The following is a 21,668-nucleotide window of genomic DNA, read 5'->3' as shown; positions in this document are numbered from 1 at the left end:
TGAAATATGAAGTGCTCTAAAAGGCCATTAGAACAATTGTAAGGTTCATAACACTCAGCTTAAAGGTTTCCCACCGTTTCACAGTTCAGTTCGGGGAACCCTCTTGTTTTTAGTTGGCATTTTAATGATCGTACAAATGATCTGATTGTTAAATGCTGAAATACATGTTAAACACCAGTTATTCACAAATATGAAGGTACTTTATTAATCAGAAAATCAAATGAAAGCATAATCTGTACATTCATATACACACTGTGTTGGTTAGAATGAACGAACCTCTTTAGACCGTGCTGAGAAGTACATACAGATGAAGTTGAAAAGAAAAACTAAAGTTCTCCTAAAGGCTGGAATACACTATACGACTTTTAAAATATTAACAGACTTCAAAACACTAGGCATTATTGCAGACTATTTAAATGGTTACAGAGAAAACTGGGCATCGTACACTAAACGACTGAGGATCACACACTACCAGACGTTCAATTCACTATGAAACATTTGCCTGGAAACAAATGTGTGTTCTTAAAACATGGATGGAACTAGATGCAATGAGAGTGTCAAGCAGAGTTTGTACACTACGCTATTTTCTCCAAAATCAAACACAGTCAACGTGTTCCAATGGGAGAGGATTAAGCGTCTGCAGACTGGCTTTGAATTTCAGCAACTAGCGTTGACTCGTCCAGATTGAAAATCGTGGCACAAATCTGTACTAAAGTCATGCGGTGTGTTCCAGCCGTAAATCAACCACAATTTCTCCATGGTTGGCTCTTTCTACAATCCCACTCTCACAAATAAAGGTTACAAAAGGGGAATTTTGCAGTGATGCCATAGAATAACCTTTTTTTTTTTGGTTCCCCATAGACCCTTTTAGTGATCAGTTTGTAAAGGAACTTTGAAGTGTAAAGAACATTTTAAAATGTTCGGACACAGCATATGCTTAGATTCATGGGGTTCAAGATGAAGTTATTGGTTGTTTACTTCCAGACGACAGCCTTGCATATGTAGACCCTAATTATATTAAAGTATGAATTAAACTATATTAAAAAAAAGAACTCACAGCATTGATTTATTTCTCCACAACACCTGAACAATTAATCCTTTCCATAACACTGACATATGTTGCGCATCGTTCAAGTTTAAATGTGACCATTATGGAACTACAATTTGTTTCACCTTCCCAAATCATCACTCAACAGTTAAATGCTCTTAAAGGTTGAATTGTTTCAAGGTTGATTAGATTAAATCACATTATCATATCAACAAATACTCTCATGCAAATGTTTGTATGTAAGTGTAAGAAATACGGATTGTATACCAAACCTCACTGCAAAGGAAACTGTATTCCTTAACTTACTTCCTTAAGTCATACACAACCTAAAAAGACATAAAAATACACGTAATGAGCATCTTTTAATAACATAACACGTATTTCAGATGATTAGCCCTATAACACATGGGAATCCCATGTTGTTCCAAAATATTCCAATGTTGGTGTGCATTTGAAGGATTCAAAGGACAATTTGTTACCACAGTAAAAGCACCCTTTAAGTTAAAAGTGAAGTGTGTAATTTTTTTGGCATCAAACAGAATAATGGCTGTCCCCGAAATCGTATACTCTCTGAGTGATTAGGTACTTCTTTTGAACAAGTAAACTCTTCGCGACTATTAAAAAAGTACATTCTATGTAGCATGAATGTGTAGTAAGACATTCACCATGTAATTAATTTGCAATGTTGTTGTCAAAATAACCTAAATATCTACTACTTCCGCCAAGATTCAGAAGTGTGTATTCGATGGACACTTTAGGATCCCATGATGCCACAGGAGAGAATTTATGGATGGCGGTGAAGTGACACAACTGACACAGTAGGTCACATTTCATTCATTTTGAATTTCATTCATACTTCACATTCATACTATATAAAACATACTTTTTTTTAATATTCACAAAGTAAGTTGTACTACAAACCAAATGTAGTACCTACCGTACTACAGAACGCGATTTCAGACACTGAAATTGTGATGTGAATGTCGAAGGAAGTAGTAGAGGACTTTTCGGCTACTGTTTCATGAAAACTTCAGACATACTACTCCTTTCACATTCTGTTTTTCACCAACTACTTTGTGAAGTACTATACGATTTCACATTAGGTGTGTCCGACTTGATGCGGCACTCTCGCGGTACTTTCATGTCATTCATTCACTCAGTGCTGCGCCACTTCGAGTTTAACACACCCATTGACTATTTAACCCCTCCCCTCTCAATCTGCCATTGGTTTCCCAAACAGATAACCCTGCCCCAAGCTCACGCTATTGGTTGAGATGATGTTGTGCCAGTCATGCTGCTCAAAACAAATCACTGCAATTCCATTTGAAGCCACTAGTGGCACAAAAATTAGATACTTGGCCTTTAAAACCCTACAATATGTGCAGCAGATTTGGAGAGAATGTCAGTTTGAGTGTGCATTTTGTCAAAACATCTAGACTGTGATCTGCTGTATATATCTGACCAATGAATCCAATCCAGTGACTCATTGCGATGCTCCAACAAGAGTATGTTTCTTGACATTTTCCCTTCATTTATTACTTGGACACTCCGTGTTCCCACAATGAACTCAGTCTTTTTTTGTTGGTAGTGGGTGCACAGGTGTGGAGGATGAAGAGATTTAGTCCATTCCCAGAGCCTTCAGCTGTCTCTCGATCTCAGCGTCTGAAATGGTGGCTGCTTTAGACTTTGCTGGGGAGGCGCCAGGGAGGATCTTTCCTGCTGACGGGGCTCTTACCATCTGCGGAAACAATAGTTTACTAGAGCAGTAAAACTTCCGATTTCACAGATCACCTGGTGCTAAAACTCTACCAGCATAAGCCTCAGTTTAATTGTTGTATTGGGGAATAGATGTAGCACCAATCAAATATGATCATTGTTTATGCCAAATGTTCTACTACAACAGAGCCCGATCACTTTATTTGGGAATAACAGGACAAAGAATCTGGGGAATATGGTAATATGAGAATTACATTTTGGCCCAAGGGAATACACATCTGCTGCAATCAGATACGATGATTCTGCATCTCATGAATCTAAAGAAAGGCCTACAGTAATCACAGGCACAGCCAGAGTCCAGCCATCTGCTGAAAGCAGCCGCTGGGGCTGTCCCGACAACAGGGTGGACAAAAAGAAAGTCAAATCTTACCTTTCCTGAGATCTCTATGCCGATCTCATCCAGCATCTGGTTCACGATGTCCTGGCATTCTTCCTCATCGCCCGATTCATCAAAAATCTCATCCAGTGTATCGTTGACTGAGGACAGAAATTTTGAAAGTTGTTGAAAGTCGACAGAATAATCTAGTCTGCTGATTCTCAACTGGTTTTGTTTCAGGATCCAGATGCAATTAATCCACATGGAAACAAAGACGGTTTACAAGGTATCGGGTTGAAAGAGAGCTTCTGAGGATGAACTCGCTGGATATGACAGAGTTTGCCGGGTTTGGGCCATTAAATCATTGATAAAGTTTGTTTAAAGCACTTATTATGAACTAATTCAAATTCATAAATTTTTAACTAACAAATAATAAATTCAATATCATGAGGAACTGTTTATTTTGCCAACAAGTTATTGTTTATCTATACACATTTTCCTCAGTTTTTTTCAGTGATTTCTAAGAGACAATTCGCCTTAAACTGCACATAAAAATAAAATAAACTGTGGTTGGTCTCTTTACAGAATGGCCAGATCATCTCTTCCTGTCTAGATTGGCAGTGTTTGCCAACAATGTTGACTATAACTTTTGCGTTATGGTCTAGTTCTTCAAAACTAGTGGTGAGTCAACAGTGCCAAAATTGTTAATTGAACAATAATGAATTTCAATGGTTTCATTGCCATTGCCAACAATTCACCGCACAGAACTGATTGTGTGCACAAACCATGTCCTTGTTGCAAAATGAGCCCGTTTTAATGTTGTCCAATAGAGGGAATGCATTAACGTCACTTTCCCGCCGGAACACGCCCCCTCAGCCGGACTGAGTGGCAGAAGAACTGCTGCGTGACTGGATTTAATAGGGGAAACTGCGAAAACGCAAGTAAAACAAACGATTATCAGTTTAAACTAAAGAGTGGACTCAATATAGTGTTCCTTACAACTTACTAAAGATCCAGTGATCCATGGATATTAACATGCAGCCAGTAATCGTGTTTCCTGACATTTATATGTGCCTGATTTTGACACCGGGGAAATACATACAGCAAATTTGCCTGTGAACGCTTTATATAAATACAATATAGGCAGGTCTAAATCCAGGTGATCACTTATCAATGTTATATATATCATCATATCGTCTAGAGACTTAAAACTTGTATAATTTTTTGTCAGTGTTTATTTAAAAATGTCAAATTATACAGAATATACAGTGGTAAATATTTGATTGATGAGTTGTCACTGCAATATATAACAATACAATATATAGAGAATGATTTTACCACTAAATTCAGCATATTGACACAAAAATGATAACTGCAAATCCACCTTTCGCTGCCTGGAGTCCAGTTGTTTCTATGAAATGCAGCGATCTATTTGCTTCTCTGTTCTGTAGCTTTAGGTAGTCTGTAAAAATATTCCTCATATTTCTTGTCAAATCTAGTTGTACAGTCAGTCTCAAAGCTCTTTCCCGTTTTAGACGCGTTTTGTGTGTTTTTCCGCAGCATTCACACTGAAAACCAATGCTGCCGCTCAGTCTTTTTGCCACTTGTGGGCGTAACTGCAGTCACTCCGGCCAACGGTGACGTCACGTGCATTCCCTCTATTCATATTTTATTTTACTTAATGAGTTTTATAATGGTTTTTGAGGACGAGGGCATGTCACACAGCCTGTCCAGGTTGGCGCTTGTGTAATTTGGCTGCTTTACCAAGTGAATGATATAATTTATCTCAAACTTGACTGGACACCCGGCCTTTGATGCAAAGTGAAATATGGGAAGTGCTGACAAGCCTATTTATTTTGCTCTCCTGATGATTATGAAATTTAAAAAATACACCGAAACTTACCATATACCGTAATCATACATAGTCCGGAGAGCATTAAGCAGTTTTTTGCACTGCTAAAACCAACCATAACAGATCCATCATTTCAGAAGAACTTAAAACTTACGCATGTCCTCCGTCATTCCCATTTTGAAGTTCTCTTTTTGGAAGTCCTGCATCGTCTGTAGCGTCTTCTTGGGGTCCATTCTTTTATTGACAGTCTGCATAGTCTAAGAGACAGAAAGAGTTCAAGCAATCCATCACCTTCCCGGAGAATAAATAGAGCGTCCTTACGGTGCTCAAAACGGTAATAAAAATAACACAAGCTCTGACAAAAATCCACCACGGACGAATACATTTTGAATGCAGCTCAACATAAATTTCGACATCACACCATTTGGTGAGGAGGGGGAGTACAGTAAGTAGATGACACAGAACATAAAAATAGGTCGCGTGGAGAGATGTCTGTTTTACTATCCCTCTGGGTCTCTAGCACTGTGGCAGGGCAGACACACAGGAAGAGTCCTATCTGATTACAGAGAATTATTTACACACAGCCTTATTATCACCCATCTCATATCTATTACACAAGCTACCTGCTTATGATTGACTACAAATACCACCATATACAGCCGGGTGAGGAAATATTAATAGCTTCCTTCCTCATACAGTATAGATTGGATGGATACACACACAATGAATCCTGGAACGGCACAGGAACGGCTGTTGTGTGAGAAAAACAACACCCCATCAATGAGTAGTCAGAGGCTGAACTTAATTGGCTGAAATTGCATTTTATGTGATGATACGACATGCCTGTAGTGATTGGTAAAGATAAGACACGCTTCGTGAAATGTGTGCATTAGAAGTGCAGACTGTGAAATTGTCTCCTTATTCAAGAAAATAAGTGTCTCCAGAAGTAAAATAAGTGAACCTATCCCCATCTGATGCAAAATTTGAAATGTAACAATTAGGCTAGGTAGGTAGATGATTAAATATATTAATGATTAACTACATTACGTGAAAAGAAATAGAAGATAAAAAAAAAAACTTTAACATTATTTCATCTAGTTGCCTCAACTTAATTTACTAAAATAACAAAAACTGAAATACTGAAATATAACTAATGAAAATTATATATTAGAAAAAAATATATAAATGATAAAATATATATTAAAATAGGAAAAAAGACAACAAAATTACTAAAACTTTAACCAAAAATTAAATGAAAACAAAAAATATAAAAACAAAAACAATATAGTAGTATCTCAATGATACTATTATAACACTGGTATCAAGATGCTATTCTGCTCTTATAACAACTTTTATAAATGATCTCTTGAAGTTCAAACCATCGAAATCATCCCATTTTAGAGCACTATTTTGAAATATTTATATATATATATATATATATAAATATATATTGTATTTTAACATCTTTAGTTTACATTTCTATTAGAAGTTGCTTAAAGTATCTTATTATTCACAAAAGCAAAATTAAAAAATTTACAAGGTGCTTTTTCTGGTAAGATCTTTATTACAAAGTACTTAAGAGAGCTTGCTTATATATATATATATATATATATGCTACTTTATTCATTTTCTTCATAGGAAAGCTACATAGGTTCCATTTTAAGCTCCATAAGAACAACATGGCTCCTATTATTTTGTACAAGCATCATGGGAAACTCTAAATGAACGATAATGAGGAGACTGTGCATTAATACACAGAGAATGTGAGATTTGAGATCTTTATAAAAGTAGAGCAGAAACTGTAAAACTGGGTCACAATGAGACCAGTGAAGTAAGGAGCTCCTCAACAACATGATAATTAAACCCTGTTTAAGGATTCTTTTGAAGTTCTTTGCTACATAAGGGATTCTGTTTTTCCAGCACTTCCCGGGAACACATCGGGCTACATGTGAATAACACAGAGCCGTCATCAGTGGGTGGGGGAGAACTGGGAATGTTGAAGGGAATATTGTGATGAGGGGGATCCACTAAGGTCCTCCATTTTACAGCAATGAAAAAACTGAATCAGTAGTCATGCAGATCCACCGGGAGGTGTGAGGCTCTTACCTTCGCTGTGGTAGACATGGCTCCAGCCATCTTCATCTGGGAGTTCATGACCTTGGTCTGCGTGGACATGGACGTGACCTTTGAGCTTACGGCGTAGGTTCGGTTCTTCTGTTTTCTAAGCTGTACGAGCTGTTTGGCCAGGATCTTGCAGGCTTCTCGGTTTCCAGTCTTGGCCATTTTTTTGATTTCCATTTCCTGGTAAGGATAAAGACATCAACAATGGGTGTTTCTACATCTAATAGGAACAAAAATTGGGTTTTCACTTCTGGGACAGAACAACAAGGCACACAGACAAGGCACGACTGCAGACATGTTCATGATGTTGTGAAGCTCCACAACCCATAACAGCTGAAATGTGTGCCATGTTTACTTGTTTGGACCCAGAGGTCTGTGTTTCTTTACATTAGTAAAAGTCTGAGAACAGCTCTGTGCCCTGAGGAGCTTCAAGCAATTAGATGCAGTGTGGGAAACTGTGAGTGTGTGTTTGTGTATGTAGAGATACTGTGTGAAAGTGAGGGCGACCCATCAGAATTAAAGCCTGAGACTCACTGCACTTACAAAACCTTACAACAAACTTCAGTGCTAATGATTTTACAATAAAAACCTTTTTTTTAAATGTATTATTTATTTAAAAAAAGTGATTTTACAAATAAAAATCCCCTTCAAACAAGCATCTGGTAACTGGAAATGTTAGATTATTGGAGAGTCATAATCATTTGTTGAAGACCGTTAAAGGTGAAATAATAATAATGAAAGATAAAATCATTTTAATTTTTGGGTGAACTATACCTTTAAACTTTGGTTATGAGAAAGTATAACATTTGGAGTAATAATGCTGAAAATTCAGCTTTGCCATCACAGGGCTAAATTACATTTTAAAATAAATTTAAAACAATGAGCCAATGTTATCCGTTTTTACAATTTGTTATCGGGAAATAACACACCGCTGGATGGTGACCAATCAGAATCAAGTATTCCACAGAGCTGTGTAATAAAATATAATATTTTGCAATTCTGTTTGGTGCCACAAGTTGTGCAGAAATAATACACTTCACATTTAAGACGGACATTATTATTAAATCCATAATCTGAATCCCAGGCAATTCTTCTGAACATTTAACTCAGCAGATTCTGTTTTCTCTTGTGTGCTGTTAATGTTAGTCTCTCAGGTAAACACATGCTGATCATCTAAACAGGCATACTAGACAGAATAACTCTAATGAGACACACATTAGTCCAGGTGCTGCACTCTCCTCACATGATGCCTGCTAAGCAAAACACACACACACACACACACACACACACACACACACACACACACACACACACACACACACACACACACACACACACACACACACACACACACACACACACACACACACACACACACACACACAGCACTGTCCTACTTTAACACAACGGCATTTTTGTGTCAGCTTCTGAGAATATTGTCCATGTTTGCCTGTCTGTCACTATCAAAATATGACTGGAATGGGGCATTTTTTACTGTTACACCACGATAACAATGATATGCCATTATTATAAATATTCATGTACAGAGAGCTGAGTGAGACAGAGCTGAAGCATCTATTAGAGATGTTTTATTGTCACGTCAGCCACTAGGCAGCAATATGGACTGAAAAACTAGAATAAAAGTGAGAGACTGATGTGCTAAACAAAACCCTTACCTTCAGAGAACAGATCATGCTAAGTATGACCCAATTCAGTTGACTAATATTTATCCAGCAGTTGACAGATATGATGCTACCTTGAGCAGGGTTAGGGAAATGCGATATGATGATATTAGATTGTGAAATATTAAAAAGCCGCCACGATCTGCCTGTACAGAGAGAACGCTAGTATCGTCCTACAGTGCACATTTTATTATTTCCATGTCCTTTAAAGCCCTGCCAGTTTAAACTTTCAAAAGATTTTACACGCACATACATTTTTCTGTGGTTGTGAAATTGTCTTTTGCGTCTTAGTGCGCTTAAACTGTTAAATACAAAGGTTTACAAAGACACACTTGGTTATGTTTTAAGTGAACGTAAACAGCTGGAAGAAAATCATTAAATCCGTGCATTAGGTCTTAAAGTGACAGCGCCTAATATCACTGAAAATCACTCACTGCTCTTGGCTGAAGAACTTTTGTAGCATTAATAAGAATCAATATATATTTAATACAGTGAAGACTATGCAGTATTTTATTTTTACATTTTGATTATTACATTTCTGATATGAATGCTACAGTTTAATAGACCTAATGTACCTGAACATTTTTAAGTATTGTTTATTTTGTCAGCATCTTTCTTTTATTGTATTTTGTTGTATTGTATTTGTGCCATGTCAGTCACCCACCTCTACTTTGGCCTAAATGATCTGTCCTTTTTTATTTTGTTTTGTTCCCTTGTCGGGCTAAACATAATCATTATTATTTTTTAATCCATGTGCCTTGTAATCTTTAATCAAAATAACTTCCCCTTCTTTGCAGCGACATCTTTTCTCTTCTCGAATGATGCGTTTACTGATGCAAGGCCGGGACAACCTGTCACTTAAATGAGATAATCCAATAGCAAACAACAGCCATCCAATCAGTTTCTGATGCACGAAATCAAGCCCCACCCTACATTTTTTCTTGTTTGAGAGCCGTTTCATTCATCACAATAGAAAAGAAAAGATTATCGCAACTTCCATGTCATGCCAACTTTAAAAACCAACAAGAAAAAGAAACATGATAAGATTGTGGATAGTGAATATTAAAATTGTGATATGATTATTTGACCGCATTGCCCACCCCTACCCAAAAATTATACAAAAATATATATATTTTACCCACCATATAAAATTGGCGTTAAATTTCCAGTTAAGTGAGATTCTGAATCCTAGATTTTCAAGTGTTGTCAGACTTTGGGACGCCACTATAAGTGTAAATGGGGAATTTAAGCAGCAGCTCATGACCGCCCTGCAGCTATCTTTCAATATAGGTCATTTAAAAAAATGAAATAGATAAAGCAAAACCATGTCTAATTACAAAAAAGATGAAGAAAAAAAGAACCCCTTTTGGGAGGCAATTATGCACATTTCTGTTTACATAGAAACAATTAGCGTAAATGGAAATGGTGAGTGGAAATGTTGGATTCTTCTGAGCTTTAAAAGGGACGACATGAACACTGAAGTCAAGTCATCCTCATGAGTATTGAGCGATGAACATGTTCGCTTTAACTTGAAGCTATAAAGGCCACCTAATCTACCTTTTTCTAAATGCAATTAACAGAACGATCAAAACATTTATTAATTAGCTTACTCTATTCTTTGAAGCAATAAAAATGAAATCAAAGAGGGACTACCTTGCACAAGCAGCGACACGTGATGCTGGAAGGGACACGCACGCGGTGGACTTTGGGAGTTGAAGTTAACAGATATGAAACTGCTTTGTTCCACTTACCATTTGCCTCTCCTGTCTCTCCAGGGCGGCTCTGTCTCTGGTGATTTGTCTCTGGGTGCCTCTCAGCTCTTTGGACTGCTCTTTAATGATATCTGTGACAGGACGGGGCAGAGAAGAACATGCAATAACACCGTCTGGAAAATCCTCACACAGTTCACTGATCTGAAACAGAGGTTTTTTTCTCCTCCTTTTTTCCCTTCTCCCTCAGTCTCCATCTTATTCACACACACACAAAACGTTAAGGCGTTTGGCTGACTTATCATATGCTTCACAACGGAAAACTTCTGACAGAACTTTTATTTACACAATATGCAAAACTAATAAATAAATGTATATATACATGCCATCTACCACTGCGGAGTAATACCAATTACTACATTAATTACATTTAAAGGCCTATATATATATAGATATATATATATATATACACACACAATTGTGGTCAGAATAATTGGCATCCTTGGTCAATATGATCAAAGATGGCCATAAAAATAAATCTGCATTGTTTTTTATTTTGATCTTTCATTCAAAAAATTTCATGGAAGTAAAAGAATTGATATATTGATAATATAAAATAAACGTTTTTTCTCCAAAACACGTTGGCCATAATTATCGCCACCCTTTTATTAAATACTTTTTTGATAAAAGTTTGGAGAACACCTGACAAGAGATCAGAGACCATTCCTCCATACAGAATCTCTCCAGATCTTCAGATTCCCAGATCCATGTTGGCACTTCTTCTCTTCAGTTCAGCCCACTCATTTTCTGTTGGGTTCAGGTCAGGGAACTGGGACGGCCATGGCAGTAGCTTCGTTTTGTGCTCAGAGACACATATTTGTGTTGATTTTAATGTGTTTGTTTCGGATCGTTGTCCTGATGGAAGATCCAACCACGGCCCATTATAAGATTTCTAGCACAGGCTGTCAGGTTTTGATTTGTTATCTGGTGGTATTTGCTAGAATCCATGATGCCATGTATCTGAACAAGATGTCCAGGACCTCCAGCAAAAAAATAGGCCCAGAACATTAAAGATCCAGCAGTATATTTAATATTAATATTTATCTTTTATAGTTGTCATGTCTGACAGCTGAATATGCTGGATTTTTCTTTTAGATGAGCGAGGAGGATTTTTCTTGAAACCCTCCCAAACAACATGTGGTGATGAAGGGGTTGTTTGGTTTTAGGCTTTCTGACCCCAAGACTCAAATAATCTCTGCAATTCTCCATCTGTGATCCTTTGAGAGTCTTTGGCCACTCAATCTCTCCTCCTCACCGTTCATTAAGACAATATAGACACACATCCTCTTCCTGGCAGATTCATAACATCTTTAGTTGATTGGAACTTCTTAATTATTGCACTGATGGTGGACATGGGGGTTTTCAATGCTTTAGCTATTTTCTTATAGACACTTTCTCTTTTGTGAAGCTCAGCAATTTTTTTCTGCACTTCAGAACTTCAATCTTTGGTTTTACTCATTGTGTTGGATGATGGATTTGGCCTTTGTGTTTCCTCATGTATAAACTCCTATGAAACAAGAACTCATAGCTGGACAATTTCAAGTTCCTAGTCACCCTGGTGTGCTAAAAATATTAAACATTAATGGGAATATACTTCAGAGATATTTTATTCATGAAAAATTCTAGGGGTGCCAAATAAGGGGTGCCAACGTGTTACGGAGGAAAACGTCTCGGTTACGTATGTAACCCTAGTTCCCTGATAGGGAACGAGACGCTGCGTCAAACGCTGCGGGAACGCCCCTGCGTTGTGCGTCATGAAGCACGTATGGAATCAGCCCAATGGAGAGATGAAACGTCATAGGCGGGTGACGTCATCGACCAGGAAACTATAAAGCACCCCAAAAACACAAGCGCATTAGCTTCTGATAGGCTTGAAGGAAGCGCTAACGGGAGTGCCGGGAGTATGGCGGAGCGACGCAGCGTCTCGTTCCCTATCAGGGAACTAGGGTTACATACGTAACCGAGACGTTCCCTTTCAAGGGAACTTCGAGCTGCGTCAAACGCTGCGGGAACGCGAATACCCACGTCGCCATAGGACCAAATGACCGTCATGTGAGACTAGCGCACAGAGGACGAGAGCACCTGTGCCCCAGGGGTAGAGCTTAAGTCTAGGTCATAGAACTTAATAAAAGTATGCGGTGAAGACCATCCAGCCGCATCACAAACATCACTCAGGGAAACCCCCGACAAAAGAGCTTTAGAAGCAGCCATACTCCTGGTAGAGTGAGCTCGGACAACCAAAGGTGAAGGCTGGCCAGCCGACTCATAAGCAAGTGAGATAGCCTCAACCACCCACTTGCTCATTCTCTGTTTAGACGCCGGACACCCCTTCCTGGGTGGCCCGAAACATACAAAAAGTTGTTCTGATTTCCTCCACAGGGCAGCTCTGTGGACATAAGCGTCTAATGCCCTAACAGGGCAGAGTGAATTAAGTTTCTCCTGGTCCGATGACATAAATGGAGGAGGACAGAAAGCCTGCAGAACCGTAGGTCTAACAATATTAGTAGGAACCTTAGGAACGTAACCTGGTCTAGGATGCAGAAAAGCTTTAACCATGCCAGGTGCAAATTCCAGGCACGAGGGTGAAACCGACAGAGCCTGCAAATCTCCGATTCTTTTTAGTGAAGAGATAGCAAGCAAAAAGATAGTCTTAAAAGTGAGAAACTTCTCGGGAACTTCTTCGATAGGTTCAAAAGGAGCTAGGGAAAGACCTTCTAATACAATGGCCAGATCCCAAGTCGGCACCCTCGTACGAACTGCTGGCCTCAGCCTCAAAGTGCCACGGAGGAAACGAGTTATAAGCGGGTGTCTCCCAAGAGAAACTCCACTGAAAGGGACGTGGTAAGCAGCTAGTGCCGCCACATACACCTTTAGTGTGGAGGGGGATAACCCTGTGGAGAAGCGCTCCTGCAGGAATTCCAGCACTGCACCCACTGGGCAGTTAACTGGGTCCTGCAGGTGTTCTCCACACCAAGAAGTGAAAAGTTTCCACTTCAAGGCATAAAGCTTCCTCGTGGATGGAGCTCTGGAGTTAAGAATGGTCTCAACAACCTCGGTTGAGAGACCGGAGTCTATGAGCTGGGCCCCCTCAGAGGCCAAGCCCACAGTTTCCACAATTCTGGGCGGGGGTGAAGTATCGTGCCCCCCGCCTGGGAGAGTAGATCCCTCCTGACCGGGAGCTCCAAAGGAGAACCGTCCAGGAGAGAAATCAGGTCCGCAAACCATACTCGGGCCGGCCAGAACGGGGCTACTAGTAGTAGACTGACCCCGTCCCGGCGGACCCTCTCCAGAACTCCTGGTAACAGAGCAATCGGGGGAAAGGCGTACAGACGTGACCTCGGCCACGGCTGCACCATAGCATCCAACCCCAGGGGGGCTGGAAGAGTGATGGAGAACCACCGATGACAATGAGTGGTCTCCTTGGAAGCGAATAGGTCCACCTCGGCGCGACCGAAACTCAACCAAAGGAGCTCCACCACCTCGGGGTGGAGTCTCCATTCCCCTGGCCTCGGCCCCTGCCTCGACAGGGAGTCTGCTACCACATTCAAATACCCAGGGAGATACATTGCTCTCAGAGATAGTAGCTTCCCTTGGGACCACAGGAGGATCTGACGGGCCAACTTGTAAAGCCGGCGAGACCGCAGGCCCCCCTGATGATTTATATAAGAGACCACCGACGTGTTGTCTGATTGAACTAACACATGATGGCCTCTCAGGTCTGTTAGGAAGTGTTTCAGAGCCTGAAACACAGCCAACATCTCTAGACAATTTATGTGCCACGAAAGATGATGATCCTGCCACAGACCTTGGGCTGGGCGACCACTCATGACCGCCCCCCACCCTGTGAGGGAAGCATCCGTCGTTAGCGTTATGCGACGACAAAGAGCCCCCAGCACAGGACCTTTGGATAGGAACCAAGTTTCTCTCCACATGACCAGAGCACGAAGGCAGCGCCGCGTGACTTTGAACGTGCGGAGCGGATTTCCCCTCGGGGAGAATCCCTTGGTCCTGAGCCACCACTGTAGCGGTCTCATGTACAACAGGCCGCAAGGTATAACGTTGGACGCTGCTGCCATCAGACCCAACAGTCTCTGAAACTGCTTGACAGTGAGTAGCTGGCCTAGCTTCACTTGTTTCACAGCTGAGAGAATCGAAGCGATGCGGGTCGGAGAGAGTCGCGCCCGCATCGATACCGAATCCCAAACGACACCCAGAAAAGTGGTCTTCTGGGAAGGAGATAATACACTTTTCTTTGCGTTCAGCCTCAACCCCAACTTTCTGATATGAGCGAGGACGACATCTCGATGCCGAACCGCCATCTGCTCGGTCTGAGCTAAAATCAACCAATCGTCGATGTAATTGAGAATACGAATGCCCTGAAGCCTCAGAGGCACTAGTGCTGCATCCATGCATTTCGTGAAAGTGCGGGGAGATAAAGCTAGGCCAAACGGAAGAACCCTGTACTGGTACGCCTCGCCCCCGAAGGCGAACCTCAGGAACTTCCTGTGTTGTGGAAGGATGGACACATGGAAATATGCGTCCTTCAGATCTATCGTGACAAACCAGTCCTCGGACCTGATTTGAGACACGATCTGCTTGATAGTGAGCATCTTGAATTTTAGCTTCCCTACCGAGCGATTCAATATGCGCAGGTCTAAAATTGGACGCAACCCCCCATCCTTCTTTGGAACGATGAAATATCGGCTGTAATAACCTGACTCCAAACTGGGAGGAGGAACCCGTTCTATAGCCTCTTTTTGAAGGAGCGTTTTCACCTCTTGTTCCAATACCAGAGCCTGCTCGGGGCCCACCACTGTGTGCAGAACCCCTCTGAATTTTGGTGGACGACACCTGAACTGGATAGCATAACCCTTTTCTACTGTCTGCAGGACCCAATGAGATATTTTTGGAAGGCTTTTCCACTCTGCCAGAAATTCTACTAAGGGTACCAGCCTCTCGAGACTGGCCTCTGGTGTAACTTGAGCAGCAGACGCAGCGCCCTGTAACGGCGCACCGGCAGGGAACAACTGGTCTGACCGCTCTGAGACCCTCCTCAGAGGGAGCGAGCGTCCCTCGGGAAAGCGCTCGCTGGGATCGTCTGTGCCCCGGCATAAAGGCGGGGTTGGCAGAACGAGCCCCTGAGGGCACCGAGGAGGAATGGGCACCGTAAAAAGAGGTGAACACCTTTCCGCCTCGGTGGGGACCACCCTCAGCATCCTGAACGGCTTGGCGTCAGGACTTCTTCTTAGCCGAAGCCTTCTTAGCCAATATAACTGTCCTCAGATCAGTTCTACTGGGAGAAGGCTTCGGCTGAGAGTGTCGCGGCTGAGCCCACTGTCCAGCAGGGGGAGCACGAGACGCGACACTCTGCCTCTGCTGCGCTCTATGTGATGAGCTCGAAGACGGCCGGGGCTGCTCCCGCCCAGCAGCCCCAGGGACATGAACTTTAAGGGGAAGAAACTTTTTAAAAGCTGCAGTTTGTTTCTTTTCTTCTTGGAATTTATCGATAACTGAATTCACAGCATCACCAAACAACCCCATGGGAGAAAGAGGAGCATCTAAAAGAAAAGCTTTTTCTCTCTCTTTAATATTAGTCTGATTTAACCACAAATGTCTTTCTGCGGCCACCAGAGCTGCCATAGAACGACCCATTAATTTGGCCGATTCTCTGGTGGCACGCAGGGATAAATCAGCAGCCTGACGCAGTTCACGAACTACGTCAGTACTGACCTCCTCACTCTCACTCATGTCCCTTAGCAGATCAGCCTGGTATGCCTGCAAGATTGACATAGTATGCAGACATGACGCAGCCTGACCTGCTGCCGAATATGCTTTACCCACTAAAGCCGAAGTGTTTCTTAAAGGCTTGGTGGGTAATGCCGGTGCCTTAAAAGATGATGCTGCTTCGGGGGAGAGATGGCTCGCAAGCGTCTCTTCCACACGAGGCAAAGCACCATAACCATGAGCCTTGGCTCCCATAATATTAGCGTATGTTGAAGTCTGGGGACTAAACACTCTATATGACACCGGTTTTCTCCATGATTTCGACACCTCGGTGTGGAGATCATGGAAAAACGGCAGGCACCGGCGTGGAGGCTGCACACGTGACGGCAAAAATCTCTCATCCAACTTTGATTTAGAAACAGACTCCTGTCTAGTCACTGGCCATTCAATATTAAGTTTTTCAACAGCTCTTGTTAACACCTCCATAAGCTCATCACTCTTAGGAGTGTGGGGTGGCGAATCCTCCACATCTCCCTCAACACTAACAACATCAAGTTCCTCAGAACTGGATAGCTGCAGCATTGGTGCCTCAGCCCGAGCGGAAGAAACCGCAGCGCGTGCTTCCGAACCCGGGACTGAGGCACTGGATCTCACAGGTGAAGGGAGAGATAAGGCAGAGCCCGTCTCAAACCCCGCTGTGAGATCCATCTGCGATCCCCACGATAAGCGCCGCCGCTCTGCCTCGGCAGAAGCGGGACCCGAACCGCGGGGAGCGCGCACCGAACCGCTCTCCTCAAAGAGCGACCGGCGGGAGCGGAGCGTCCTTAACGGCAAACGCTCGCAATGCTCACAGTCTGCTCCCTCGAGAGCAAACTGGGCATGCTGAACTCCCAAACAAACAACACAAAGATCATGTGTATCCCCGCTCGTTAAATAACGCGAGCAGGGAGGAACACACTTTCTAAACTGCTGTTCGTCCGCCATAATCTCTCAATATATATATATATAGGGATAAATTGTTTGTGTGGTGCAGGGTATGTAAGACAGACAATATCACACAGGGACAGATTCACATGTAGCGCGACTGAAAGCACAGAAGCTGATGCGCTTGTGTTTTTGGGGTGCTTTATAGTTTCCTGGTCGATGACGTCACCCGCCTATGACGTTTCATCTCTCCATTGGGCTGATTCCATACGTGCTTCATGACGCACAACGCAGGGGCGTTCCCGCAGCGTTTGACGCAGCTCGAAGTTCCCTTGAAAGGGAACCTTTGTTTCGTAATGTGATTTTCCCCCCAATTTTAAATTTTATTACTTCAATGAAAGGTTCGATTTTTGCTAATTGTTTGAATGATCCACTCATTTTTTTCGATGGCACAGTGGATAAGATACATGCCGTTGGTGTGAGAGACCCGGGTTCGAATCCACTGTGAGACACCAATGTGTCCCTGAGCAAGACACTTAACCCCTAGTTGCTCCAGAGCCGTGCGACCTCTGACATATATAGCAATTGTAAGTCGCTTTGGATAAAAGCGTCAGCTAAATGAATAAATGTAAATGAATGAAAGATTAAAAGAATAAATAATGCAGATTTATTTTTTACAGCCATCTTTGATCATATTTATCAGGGGTGCCATTAATTCTGACACAACTATATGTATATAATGTGTGTGTGTGTGTGTGTGTACTATATATATATATATATATATATATTTAAATATATATATATATATATATTTTTTTTACACACACTGTAAACACACTGTGTACATTGTTACAATGGTAGACGTTGTAAACCGACACAATTATGAATAAGGGACTACTGATATAAACTTAATTTTTTTATATGTACAATAAGCAGAACAATTGCAACAAAAAGAAAAGAGTACTTAGAAAGCATGAAGGTCGCAGCAAGGAAACGAAAAGCAACACATTATGCCATAATCGTTGCATTATGGCAACGACATCTCAGGAAAAAGATTGACTTTCTAATGATTCGTTACAAAAGTGTGCATCAAAAATGCTGAACACGGAAGCTCGAATAGTCCTTTCACATCATGCGCACAGTAAATATTATTGGTTATTAGCAATATTTGTACTCATATTTAAGCTTTGTTGTTGTTGTTGTTGTTGAATGGCCAGTATTTGTGGTTAAGAAAAACTAGTATGCTCTGTTTGAAGAAAAAAAATCAGATCAGGCACCTTAAATAATTGCTATAATATATACACACAAGAGCACTTAAATAGACAAAGGACAAAAAGCTGAACAATAATTTCTTGACTCTCAATTCATCAGAGATTGAATAAAAACAGCCTCTTTTGGATCTGAATATTGCAGTAAAATATGCTCTAATGAGCCTGGAGAAGAAAAAAGAAAAAATTTGTTTGAATGCAAGGCAAGCAGAATCATGCCCTTCATGTTTTCATGCATTTAAGGGACAAGCTAAACACATGCACTTAACACATGCACCGAACATCAGGTTCTTCCTCTAGATGCCAGAGTGTGCAGCCACAACGCCTATAGGGAAGATACGCTCTCCTGCACACACACACACACACACACACACACACACACACACACACACACACACACACACACACACACACACACAATCAGCCCACCATGTGCCCTCATGAATGCCAAATCATACAATAACATCCCATGAGGTAAAATGGCCAATATTAGAAGCCACAGATGGTGGTTTAGCAGGGCAATGGTTTAATTATTTTTATTTTTGGACAAAAAAAGCAGTAAAGAGTGGAGTCTTGTGAGCTTCCCTTCCCTAGCGTTCCCTAACTGTATTTAAAAAAGGTGACATTTAAATTCAGAGGCGAAAAGATATGGTATAGGAGTCAACAAGTCGGGTAAATGAGTGAATGAATTATAGGAAAAGTAAGAAAACAACAAAAAAAATGAAACAAATGAATATGCAAATAAGTCGAAAAAGTAATTAGAAAGCGATAAATATAAAATAAATTTTAAGAATGAGAAAATGACGAATGAAAAAACTATTTAGTTGAACGTTTTAAAATTTACGATAAACAAAAAGGATTAAAATGAGAATATGACTGAAAAAAAAACAATGTTAGTTAAATGTTTTAAAATTTTCAATAATAAAATATTAAACATGAGAGTATAACTAAAAATAAAAAACAAGTTAAGTTAGCTAAATATAACATTTGAAAAAAAAAAATTTTTTCAATAACTTAGTTAAATATCAAATTGTTTTCAAATTTTTAATTAACAAAAAAATATTTAAAACAAGAGTATAAATAAAAAGAAAAAACAAGTTAAGTTAGTTATATATTTTACATTTTAAGATTATAAATCTGGAGAGAACTAATAAATGAATAAAGTGAAATAAAACTTTATTAATATTGTGCAAAAGCAGGAAAAGTACAAGAAAAGTTACAAAGAGTGTGTGAATATATTTTTTGTACTTAATTATCATTATAATTTTGTAACTTGCCCATCCCTAACCTTGATGAGAGAGTTTGTGTACACGTAGAAGTCTACGCAAAAGATGACGTATCGAAAACGTACTATTGAGGGAGGGTTATCGTCCACAAAACTCGGCGAGCTAAAGCAGCTCTGCCATCTGACAGGATACTTTGGCACGGTGACTCTCGACTCACCTTGGCACCAAGGTCACGAGGACAGCGCTTCGGAAATGATGGGAATTCAACTTGACCATGGAAAAAGCATCACAATGTGAGTAAAGGCTGTGACTGATTCTCAGTTTACCACCTACTCTTGTGCTTTACTGATAAATATCAGTCATGTATTATATAGACTATATCACATGTATGAGTTTGAATATAGCTATCCTGTAATAGCTGATTAAGACAAAAAATAAATAAATAAAATAAAATAGAATAGAAAAATTAGGATGTTGAAAATGCAGCATTTAAAAAAAAAATGTTTAAAATGAAAAGGTCAGTACAGCCAAACTCAACTTCATGACTTGTATGAATGAAGAAAGCTTCTATTTTTATTTTTTGAGACACCTGCACAGTTTCAGATGCATGTGTTTCAATGATACAGTGCTCAGTTGAGTCTTGAGGCAACTAACCAGTTAATGTAACCAGTTAACTGTGCCAAATCAGCACTGTCCATTGAGTGCATGTCTGTTTTAGTGGGGATGCAATTAACATCAATAATGCAGATTGTCTTCATAAACAAATTGATTGCAACAACTGTTTCAATGTAAAAAAAAAACCCAAAAAAACAAAAAACTAAAAAGGACCCATTAATAAAGGGCTCTAAGACAAATCTTGATGGGTGACTATGTTCTTTTGTCATTTTTTACAAAGAAATAAAGTACTTTTTCACTATTGTAACAGTGCCAAAACATTACTTTTATGATTAGCCTACTTTTATGTAAATAAAAGACATAACAGATCACGGACAGACAAACATGATACCAATTGTGTCATTAATCTAACGTTAAATGAAACACTAAATAATGCTATTGTCCATTCACAGTTAACAACCAAAACATCGTTATGTAGCAAATATTCTTACTTTTAATTGTGACTTCGCTACGTAAACAACATAAAAACTGGTCATATGTTGATAACAACAAGCTGATAAAGTTTCAAAAGATGCAGCAGTGAAACAGGTGTAATAAGAGGGATATGACCCTGAAAATCTATAATAAAACAGTTAACAAAGTGACTTACCGTCGACTGTCTTCTTTTTAAACAGAGATGCCATGATGACTTAACTTAGACTGGGTTTTATCTCTTTAATTCAAGAAAAACTAGTTTCTCTGCCTAACTGCCTCAACAGACTATCGATCTACTCAAAGGTCCCGAATTCCTTGTTTGTCAGTACAACTGACTTTCCAGCACATGATCCCATTGAGCCATGCAGGGCGTGACGTCACGCGCGGCGGGTTAGAGGTGCAGTTCTACACGCGTCCTGTAGGGGTCACTGTCTCACTCCTCTAAATACTCAGACCTGCTGAACGCATCCGGCTTCACTTGATGGACATGAAATCCTGTCACTTTTAGCAATAGGGAAACTCAGACTGCACATGGGTGATTGACAAGAATTTTCAAGCAGTTTCTGCTTCTTGTGTCCTGAGGTGTAACATGCTGGAATTCATTTAATACCACTTTTTTTCTTCTTCTTCAATTCTTCTATAATTATGTTACCTACAGTTTTTATGAACTAGTAATTGAGTTTTTGTACTCTAAAAAATGAATTCGTCACACCGACCGCAAGACAATTTAAATTGAACTAGTGGCAGCAGAATGTGATTAAAATTCTGGGTTGTTTAAACTGGTTGCCACCTAGCCTATGTGTAAATAAGTAAAGAATCATTGTAGTGTTTTTTAAATAAATACAAACAAACAAAAGATCAACATGTCAGCTA

At 40.3% G+C, this 21,668-nt stretch overlaps 1 protein-coding gene across 1 annotated transcript; it reads right to left on the bottom strand.

Moving 5' to 3' along the window:
• Nucleotides 1-181: 181 nt before the first annotated feature.
• On the bottom strand, nucleotides 182-21,152 carry chmp2ba (charged multivesicular body protein 2Ba). Its single transcript, XM_077215505.1, has 6 exons — nucleotides 20,971-21,152; nucleotides 10,547-10,638; nucleotides 7,099-7,293; nucleotides 5,147-5,249; nucleotides 3,195-3,301; nucleotides 182-2,786 (listed from the first exon to the last, which is right to left on the bottom strand). Exons 1-6 carry the CDS (start codon nucleotides 21,002-21,004, stop codon nucleotides 2,667-2,669), a joined length of 651 nt encoding a protein of 216 aa, XP_077071620.1. The 5' UTR covers nucleotides 21,005-21,152; the 3' UTR covers nucleotides 182-2,666.
• Between the last annotated feature and the right edge of the window lie 516 nt (nucleotides 21,153-21,668).

Source organism: Siphateles boraxobius, unplaced genomic scaffold, assembly GCF_051911475.1.
Source record: "Siphateles boraxobius isolate OS27281-9 unplaced genomic scaffold, OSU_SipBor_1 7, whole genome shotgun sequence".
In the NCBI taxonomy this organism is placed as follows: Eukaryota; Metazoa; Chordata; class Actinopteri; order Cypriniformes; family Leuciscidae; genus Siphateles; species Siphateles boraxobius.
This window is presented reverse-complemented; position numbering and strand designations above follow the sequence as displayed.

Excerpts from the sequence above, each read along its gene's own strand:
- chmp2ba (XM_077215505.1), bottom strand. The coding sequence starts at position 21,004 with ATGGCATCTCTGTTTAAAAAGAAGACAGTCGACG. Across the intron at positions 7,294-10,546 it reads AGAGACAGGAGAGGCAAATG|GAAATGGAAATCAAAAAAAT; the intron begins GTAAGTGGAACA and ends TATCCTTACCAG. Across the intron at positions 3,302-5,146 it reads GGGAATGACGGAGGACATGC|TCAACGATACACTGGATGAG; the intron begins GTAAGTTTTAAG and ends TTCTGTCCTCAG.